General features: G+C 51.3%; 1 protein-coding gene across 2 annotated transcripts; it reads left to right on the top strand.

Moving 5' to 3' along the window:
- The first annotated feature begins 929 nt into the window (after window positions 1-929).
- On the top strand, window positions 930-9,850 carry LOC138104796 (zinc finger protein 502-like). Of its 2 annotated transcripts, XM_069003989.1 has the most exons (3): window positions 930-982; window positions 6,024-6,129; window positions 7,489-9,850. In XM_069003989.1, exon 3 carries the CDS (start codon window positions 7,613-7,615, stop codon window positions 8,834-8,836), a length of 1,224 nt encoding a protein of 407 aa, XP_068860090.1. In that variant the 5' UTR covers window positions 930-982; window positions 6,024-6,129; window positions 7,489-7,612; the 3' UTR covers window positions 8,837-9,850. The 2 variants fall into 2 exon arrangements, with proteins under 2 accessions (XP_068860090.1, XP_068860089.1); XM_069003988.1 differs by lacking the exons at window positions 930-982; window positions 6,024-6,129 and having other exon boundaries at window positions 7,344-9,850.
- The last annotated feature ends 62 nt before the right edge of the window (window positions 9,851-9,912 follow it).

The raw sequence follows: 9,912 nt of genomic DNA, 5'->3' as shown, positions 1-9,912 counted from the left end.
TCGTGAACCTTTTTCCCACCATTCTCCTCAAAAGCCAATCAAAAACATTTCAGTCATTGCAACATACCTCAGCCCCTTACTTACTGCTATATCTCATTCAAAGGGAACAGCCATTCCTGCATTCTCATGTGAAAAAAGTACCTGGCTGAGCACAAGCAGTGCTTGCAGGATGTACGGCAATAGGTAAACTTTGTCTGGGATGGATGGATCTTATCCTGTGGCATAAGCTATACGTATGTATGTCCAGCTTATGGGATGTATTATGCTGCGCCTGAACAGAGAAACTGCCGTGGTGACCGGAATCTCAGAAAGCCTTTAGAAGCAGTAGCGGAGCGAAGCCTCCAGTCACCTGAAGGAAAGTGGCCCCATGGAAGAAAACACCATCCTGTCACCCAGTTTGTGACAGAAAGCAGCTCGAGGCTTCAGCAGTGATGCTTCCCTCCCTGCCAGGGCGTGCAGGCTCGGTAAAACCCAGACAGCGCTGGGAATCGGCGGCAAGGACCGCTGGAAGCCCAGCTGGGTGGTTCCCTGGGACTTGTGTCTAGCCGTTGACTGCCGTGTGTCTGTGCAGGTGTGAGCTACGAGCCGGGAGCCGACAATGCTCCCGCTTCTGGAGAGCCCCGGTACCCAACAGGACGCCAACCCGTGCGCGGCCGCCTGCCGGCCAGGACCACCGCGGACGGTGCTGGTGGATGGCAGCGACCCGGGCCTCCGGGGGCGGATCCCCGCTGCCCCTCGGCCGAGCGGGCCCCTCCCTCTCGGGGGCGGCCCCGCGCAGCGCATGGGGAGGGAGCGCCGCCGCCGCGCCCCCTCCCCATCGGCGGCGGCAGCGCCGGGACCGCGCCCGGCGCACGATCGGGTGAATGCGGCCGAGCCGGAGCAGCGGAGCGCACCGCCCTCGGCCCGCCGCCGCCCCTCGCCCCCGCCGCCGCCCCTCGCCCCCGCCGCAGCTCCGGCCGCCGCGCACATGGCCCCGCTCCCGGTGAGTCTGCGGGGAACCCGCGGATCCTCCGTAACAAAAGCTGGGCGGCGCCGGGCGAGCTAACGGGCTGGGAACGCCGCCACAGTGCCGGGGTAGCGGGGAAAGGAGCGGGGTGGAACGGGGCGGGCGCTCCGCGGGGCCTCGGTGGGGTCCGGCCGCCGGGCAGGTGGGGGGATCGGCCCCAGGCGGTGCCGTGCGGGAGCGGCTCTTCCGGCCCGCAGCCCCCGCAGAGCCGGCGGGAGGATGGTCCAGGAGCGCGGCACGGGGCCGCCGCTTCGTGCAGGGCCTGGCCGGAGCCATCCGAGCGGGATATCTCCAGCGATCGGCTCGCGGCTGCCAAATCTGGCACCCAAACGCGCGGGCTGCCAGCCAAGCCCGGAGGGTGGGGAAGGCGAGCAAAGGCTGCTGCCAGAAGTACCCCCGCTGCTGGAGCTGGGGAAGCTGTCATTGTCCAGACAGCTGGATGGGGGCACAAGCCGTGGTGCCTCAGGCAGGGATCTGGCAGCTTTGGGCGCCTTCCAGGGAGAAAAGAATGAGCTGGTGTACCGGAGTAAGGCCGGGGCAGCGTGTGCTCTGTTAGGGATCCCACCTGCTAGGGACTGTTCCAGGGCTTGCACGTTTCCCATGTGTGACCTGCCTTTGGCCTTGGGAAAGATTACATTTCCCAGGACAATGGAGGACCTGTGATTTTGAGATCTTCTTTCTAAGGACTTCCTTCAGTGGATGGACACAGAGCCTATATTTCACTCAGCTGTGTTTGTGTCACTTAGCAGTATAAAGGGAACCAGCATCCCAGACCCTCTCCACAGGGATGTTGCTTGGTGTGGTGCATCATCAAGAGAGCTGCCTTTGACCCCTTTCTCCTCATAGCCCTTGGTGGAATAGATAACAAGAAAGCCTGTAGAAGGAAAGGTGAATAGCGCATTCTCACTTCAGTGGTGGTCTTCTTGGAAAGCCAAAACCACTGGAGCTTAGACTGAGTTTGAGGTAGCAACATCTTCTGAGTGGAGATTCAGAGAACCAGAGCTGCTTCTTGGAGAGTTCCCACTCTGGTTTTAGCAGCAAGTGCAGACTCCAGATGGCTTCACACTGTTTTACTTACAGGCATCTTCAGTGTTTAGAAAAGAAACAGCACTTTAGTCAAAGTTCCTATAAATCAGACTCTCAGATTTTTTGCGAGAGACAAGAGGAAGCTCTTAATATGAATATTTATCCTGTGTGTTTCATAACAATATTTCAGAAGTAGATGTCAACCATGTGCAAACCCCAGTACAAGGAGAATGCTGGACCAGCAGTTCTCTTGCAGGATAAGGCCTTCCTGTACTTGTAGAGCACCCCTTGTATATCTGTGTATGTGTATTCACACACATAATTTCTGAAGAAGGTTCTTCTCTTAGTGCTTTTGAGCAGGAGCACCTACATTTATTAAAGAAAAGCCAATATTCTCCTAGGACATCCCTTGAATGACACAACAAACACCATCAACGGTGAGCAAACAGTTTTTACGGGAGAGAATGGTATCTTTTCAATACATTTACTTCCAAGAGGAAGTACTACCATCTTTTTTCTTTGAATCCTGAGCAGTAGCATTTCCCATGGCTCTGTTTCCCCATGCACTTGGAAGAGATGGCTTTTCCCCTGTGTTTACCACACTGTTGAACTGTATCAGTTGGCTGGTGACCAAGACACGTTTGCGTTGTTCAGGGCCACCAGCAGGCTTGTGGCAGCTTTCCGCAGCTCTTCCTCCTTCACAATCTTCCCAACGGACATCAGCAACTTCATTGTCTGCAGTGAAGTCTGCACCTGGCTGTCTAGTATCCTCAGGAGGAGATCCTCGATGTCACTGTTGGGCAGCTGTCCTTGCTGCTGGCCACTGGCTGTCACCTCTGTGGCTTGTGGGCCGGAAGGATTTGGTTGTGTGCTTGTGGGTAAGGAGGTGGGGATCACAGCCGTGCCTGCGCCAGGTCTGGAGCCAGATGTGGGAGACGTGGTGGGGACTGGCTGGGGACCAAAGCTGCTGGATGACATGGCATCACTGCTCGTGGTGATGGTGCTGGTGCCTGCTTTGCTGCGCTGCTTGGCTCTGCTGTGTCCTGGGCACGTGGTCCTCTGTGAAGGAGAAAACATTCTCTGGAGAGGCTTAGGAGCAGGCACCTGTGCACAGCCCTGTTCTGTGTGTTTAGCTCTCACTGCACAATCTCATTTTTCCCGATTCCTACTAAGATGAGCCCAGGAAAGAAAAATAAACCTTCATATCCTTTCCTTGTCAAGTCTCCTCATAAATCTCTCTTGGGACTCACAGCCCTCTTTACTCTCCTCTTCTAGCCTACATGAATCCCCCTTTCTCCTGGAGAAACCTAGATTGTCTCAACTTGGTTCGGAATGAGAGCTGGAGAAGAGGGCTGAGGTGGTCCTCAAAGGTTCATTTTTTTGAAGAATACCTTCTGCAAAGTCTCATTTTTGGCAAGTGGCTGCAGGTGGCATCTGTGTAAGCTAATCAGCTTGGTGTGAGTGCCCCTGGAAGGTGGGCTGCCGATGGCTCTCAGAATTCTATCTTCCCTGTCTTTTAGCCCTTTGTTTTCCCACTTACGCATTTTCAGGGCTCTCCCTTTTGCCTGTTATTTGCTCAGAGCACACCGTAGTCTTCAGGAAATAGCTAAACAACTCACCTTCAGGAAATACTTTTTCGTAATACAGCGATAAAGAGAAAAGGTGCAGAAGTTGCGGAAGAAAGGATTTCCTGGCAGTTCGGAGCATATGGGCCCTAGAAAGAGGCAAATAAAGACACAGACCCTGTGTTAGACTCCAGTGCTGACATCCCCCTTAGCAATAATCTCCCTGTTGAGTGATGTCCTTCCATGAAAACCCCTGTGTAATTTGGGAACCTTGTGAGAAACTCCAATGCTTCTTGGTCATCTTCATAACTCATGGGGTTAGAGGAGGCTGGTCCTAGGGACATGTGTGGATGCAATCAAATGTGAGAGAGGATGCCCGTGAGCAGATGCCTTCTCCTCACTGCAGGATTGCTACCCACCTCTCTCCCCTGCCCCAGCTCCTGAGTGTTTCCTCTCCCAGTGATCTGGGCCATGCAGGACCCCTGTCCAACTGCCTGCCCTTGGGAGTCATGGTTGGCTTTACCTGGAGGGATGACTCCGTGGTTTTCATACTCGTCCAGTCTCTGGACCAGTGAGTTCTTGCAGCCGTACAGCTCACGAAGGTGGCAGGCAGTGCTGGCTTGAATGGTGATCCGCAGGAACTTGAAGAACTGGTGGTATTCCTGGTCAGAGAGTGGTGTTCCCAGCTGCTGTGCCTTTGTGCCCCGAGGGCCGGCTATGCAGCCCCAGCCCAAGAACACTGGTGGAAAATAGAGTGCAGGGAGTCAGAGAGAGAAGGAAATGCTAACCACGGCATGTTCGGAAGAACTGGAGGGCTGAATCCAGATCTCTGTTGCCTTTTCTGGGTGCAGGATCCAGCACATGGGAAATGCATTAACAAGCTAGAGATGGAAGGTCCAGACCTGTGGGAAACCTGCTTCGCCCATGTTGAAAGGAGTGTACTATTTTGGTGACAGTACATGACTGAGGGACCAAAGCTCTGGAGATTCAAATCTTGAACTGGGAGAAATGTCTTGGAAGTCATGGCTGAAACTGAGAATATTGCTCTGTTTTCAGGGCTGGAGCAAGTAGACAGTTTCCTTTCAAGATTTTTAGCCTCTGCAAACTCTTCCTCTGGCTACATAGGTCTTTAACCAAGGTCCTCTCTCAGACCTCTTTCTCCTGCTTCCCCTATTGCTTTACTGGGTGAACTCTTCCCTCTTAGCTTTGTGAATTAACTCCAGACCTGTGCCTTAGTGCTTGTGTCTGGTTTAATGCACCCAGCTGTCCCTATCATGGCATCTCCAGTCTCCACTTCTGCTCCACCCTGTACCCACTGCATCCAGCTCTGACTCCTGCCTGGCTCTTCAGTCACTCTGTGGCCCTCCTCGATGAATAAAATACCAACTCCAGTGGTGAAAACTACCAAAATTAGAAGCCCTGGGATCTTTGCATCTGAGGCATTGGAGGGTGCTCCATCCCTTCTTTTTGCCTCCAAAGTGCCCAAGCTGAGGAGTGATGGGGAGGGTGCTGAGCAGCTGGGTTCACTGCCCTTCCTTACAGCTGGGTTTGGAGGAGAGACATTTCTTACTCACCAGACAAAGCCAGATAAGCCCACAAGACCATCATGGCACTGGGAGTGGTGCCTGTGACAGTTGGGGCCCACTTGCACTGCTGGAAGTGTCACCTCTGCTGCTTTGCCGCTGATGTCACAGACACCTGCGTTCCAAACACGCCATCCTCCGCTGCTCTTGCTTCCTCCCTGCTGCCCCCCATCCTGCTGCTCCCCCCCAGCAGTGTTCCTGCATAAACAGGTGTGTGTGACTCTTCCTTTCCGCTCACTGCCAGCCCAGATGATAAAATCCATCTGGAAGGAGGCAGTCAAACAGCCATTTTTCTGGAGCACAGGACAGGAAATTCTGCCTTTGGGCTGCTGCTGTTGATAATGTGTGAGCAGATCAAAATCTTATCTCTTGCCCAGATCTGTGTGTGCTTGGCTGATCCATTGAGACTGGATCCACAAGGCACTAAACAGGGCTCCAGACCATGGCAGAAAACACTAGGAAGAAAGGTGATGGGGAGAAAATGGTTTGAGGAATTGATCTTTTTCTTACGCAAAGAAAAATTTGGCATTTTGGTCTGGAGCTGCAGCAAGAAGAACATCCAGATACCTGTGAAAAAGCAGAAAGCTGTCAGGCAGCTCTCTGGACATGTGGTTGACCTCTCTGTGCTACCTAGGCTGGCCCTGGTTACTGGACCTGAACAGTGGTGTCACAGTGTGTATGGCAGGACTGACACTGACCCTGAGTCACTCATGGTTCTGGGCATCATTTTCCTATGGTCTAGGTTACTTTCAGCTCCTAAATACTTATCCTCCTGTAATCTCACCCTACAGCACTGCTACTATGACAGGTATTTATTATGTCTGTTTTCCTTCCTCTGATCAGGACATGCAGTCCTCAGCTTGGCCTTAACCTTTTGGATAAGGTGAAGAGAAGCAACTTTTTGACCGAAGCAGCTAAACACTGAGCCGGTAGAGAGACTGCTTACAAGGTGAGAAATTAAATTGCATGGAGTGTGTCTGGGAAGGGAAGAGCTGAATGCTGAAAATCTGGGGCGTACCGTGCTGCATACTCCACACCCACCCTGCCTCTTCTTCTTCCTCAGTAAATAGATTCTACTTCCAGGAAGATCTGTAGGCAGAGTATGGCAAAGATGAAACACAGTCCTGGGGTACCTAGTACCCTTTCAAAAAGACCCTGTCCAAAATGAAATCAATCTTGTGTATTTTTCAGCAAAGAATATACTCATAATGTTAAAAGACATAAACCAAAGTGTGGCTTTTTCTTCTTTTCGTGCTGACAATATTTGACAATATCTGGGTCAGTTTGCTGCTTTGAGGTGCGTTTGAGTAACTTTGTTTATACTGCAAATGTTTTTCAGCCCTGAGTGTTGTAAACAAAACTTTGGGGATTGGTATAACCAGTGTAGTGGTGTCTTCCAAAACCTGCAGACCAGCTGAAACAGAACCTGAGGGGTTTAATCTGCTGCACCACCTCCTATTCCATGTGAGGGGATGATGTTTAGCCTGTACGCAATGCTGTCCAGCTCCTCCGCTTACCTCACACTCCAGCATGAATTTCTAAGGTGTGTCTCCAAATGACTCTAACCAATGAAAAACCAGCAGCCTCCAAATGTTTCAGTCTAAAGGTTCATTTCCGTGCTTGATTAATAAAACAGTTTATCATTCCACTCAGTTGTCTATCTGTTCTGTAGACAAAGAAAATCTAGATACAATTTGCTGCAGAGCTTTCTTTTTAAGGAAAAGGGCTATGACTGGAAAGAAGAAAGGAAATAGTCTGCTGGGCAGTGGTGGATGTTTCTGGGGTGTTGCTGCTTTCTTCCATGATCAAGCATGGGAATATTGGCTGAAGAGCAGTGATTCAGAGGCAGCAGGAAAAGCAGCTGCAGTGGGAATTATTAAGGAAAGCAGTCATGATGTTCCTCTAACCTTGCTAGACATGGGAACTTTGAGGGCAAGCGATGGGTCTTTCCCTTTAGGGCTGTAACTTTGACAGAGGATCCCCTTTGGAATCTGTGCTGCAGTGGCCTCCTATCCTTGAGTGACATTCCCTTCCCACTCACCTTGGGCTCCATGCCCTCACTGTGCCCTGAGAAGATACCAAGGGGCTGTCTCCTGTGCTGTCAGCTCATGGTGGCTGATGTGCAGCAGGTCTCGGTGGTCTCTCTTCTGGACTTCTCCCTCGGAGAAGCAGGGGGTTATTCATTGCTAGTTCCTCTGTTCACTCCAGCAGGTGACAGGACCATGGGTGACATGCAGAAGGGCAGCCTTCATCAGGAACTTCATCAGGAAAGTTCAATGAGAGCTAAACTCCATCTGTTCCCCTCCAGGAAGCTCACAGGAGATTCCCTCCAGGACGCTGATCAAAGACAGGACCACAAGCAGGAGCTGGAAATAGAAAATGAGATAGAGACGTATTTTCCAAAGAGACAAGGAATAGTACCTCCTTATGGGATGGAAGTCTGGGAGTGCAAGGACAGTGGTAAAGCCCACATCAGCAAGGTTATCCTTGCTGGGGACAAGCTGGACCCACCCATGTGTGGGAACAGTGCCATTTGGATTCAGCAGGCGGGGGGGAAAACCTACAAGTGTCCCGAGTGTGGGAAGAGCTTCAGCCGGAGTTCGTACCTGAGCCAGCACCAGAGGATCCACCTGTCAGAGAAACCCTTTGGCTGCTCCGAATGTGGGAAGAGTTTCACCCGCAATTCAGACCTGATCAAACACCAGCGGATCCACACAGGGGAGAAGCCCTACCAGTGCAGCGAGTGCAAGAAGACCTTCAGCCAGAGGTCCAACGTGATCAGGCACCAGCGCACCCACACAGGAGAGAGGCACTACCTGTGCAATGAATGTGGGAAGAGCTTCAGCCAGAACTCGCATCTCATTGTCCACCAGCGAAGCCACAAGGGTGAGAAACCCTTTAATTGCCCCCGGTGTGAGAAAAGCTTCAGCGACCGCTCCTCCCTGATCATACATCGGAGGGTCCACACCGGAGAGAAGCCCCACAAGTGCCAGGAGTGTGGGAAGCGTTTCCGGGACAGCTCAGCCATCATTCGGCATCAGAGGATTCACACAGGAGAGAAACCCTACGAGTGTACAGAGTGTGGGAAGACCTTCCGGCAGAGCTCCTCACTGGTGACCCACATGCGAACACACACGGGTGAGAGGCCCTACAAGTGCCCTGTGTGCGGAAAAGGCTTCAGCCAGAGCTCGGCGCTCACCACTCACCACCGGATCCATGGGAGAAAAGCCTTGCCCATGTGCCACGGCGGCCTCCTGCCCAGCCCCTTCCAGTGTACTGAGTGTGGCCGGAGGTGCAGTGACCGCTCCACTCTGGCCAAGCACCAGAGCCTGCACACCGAGGAGCGGCCCTACATCTGCGTGGAGTGTGGGGACAGCTTCCGCCGGAGCTCGGCTCTCAACGTGCACCTGAGGATCCACCGCGGTGAGAGACCCTACAAGTGTGAGGAGTGTGGGAAAACGTTCCGGCACAGCTCAGCCCTCGGTGCCCACCTGAGGATCCACACGGGAACCAAGCCCTATGAGTGTGTCGAGTGTGGGAAAACCTTCCGGAAAAGCTCAACACTTAAAGTGCATTTGAAAATCCACACGGCTAAGAAACCTTATAAATGTCTGGTGGGTAAAAAAATGCTCACCTCCTGCTCACTTCTGCCATAAGCCTGGAGTGGTTGTTCAGTGCAGGAAAATGAAGTAGTTTTTGGGGGTACCTGAATGCATGGTGAGAACCACAATGGGAAGAGACTGGCTGGAGACATGGTATATGTGGTGTTAGGGACGGGTTCTTAACCCCAGAGGCACAAAAAACTTCAGGAGATCTGGAAACAGGGAGTTAGTCCCAAGATCTGAGTGCTGGTGGTTTAGGAAGAGTGCCAAGAGCCTGAGGAATGAGCACCAGCTTCAGGGTAAGTGGGGACTGTGAATATGTGCCAGAATAATAACTGGGAGAATTTGGCTTGTAAAATACAGCTAAAGTGAAGATCACAAGAAAATGTTCCAGGTTGGTTCTGACTCAAAACTTTGGCTAGTTCGACACTGTAGTAGTCTTAGGAACTCTTCTATTTATTACCTTCCCTCATTTTTCATGAACGTAGTATGTTTACAGTGTTTGACAAGGCATTTCCAAATCTTTTGAGAGTGACTTTGGAACTGAACTTCCATCTTTTTGTTTTTTCTTTCTATTCTCTAAATATTACACGGGACAAAGAATTCCTACCTTATGATAGCTAGGTAACACAAAACTCTAATGGCTGTTCCCAGAAAACATGAATGCAGAAGCATTTCCAGTTGAAAGGCAGTCTATTGCTATTGTGGCAGCTTCTCCCAAATTTGTTGTTGCTGATTTGAAACTCTGTCCAACTTGGGACATCAACAAAACGTGGAAAAAATGTGGCCTTACATTATTTAACCCAAAAAGAAAGGATTTGCCCTCAGGTGTCCTAGTCTGAAATGGTACACGGCAAGTTCTCACTGTTGGTCCGGAGACTGACTGCAATTCTGTTGTTACTTTTATGCCACTCTTCTTTAGGTCATTATTGTTTTCAAACTATTACTATATAAAGTTCAGCATTTAATGGCTGCATATTACATACACTTCTTATATATTGCAGTATTTTATAACAAGCTGTGTGTTCCCATCCTAAATAAAACCTTTTTCTTTTTTTTTCTCTGTAATCCAATTTTCTGACTGTGCTTGTGATGGGAGGGAACTGGGGAAGAGGGGTAAGCGCCGACCG

The sequence above is a fragment of the Aphelocoma coerulescens genome, chromosome 1A, assembly GCF_041296385.1.
Source record: "Aphelocoma coerulescens isolate FSJ_1873_10779 chromosome 1A, UR_Acoe_1.0, whole genome shotgun sequence".
NCBI classification, from domain to species: Eukaryota; Metazoa; Chordata; class Aves; order Passeriformes; family Corvidae; genus Aphelocoma; species Aphelocoma coerulescens.
The sequence above is the reverse complement of the archived record's forward strand: the minus strand, read 5'-3'. Positions and strand labels throughout refer to the sequence as shown.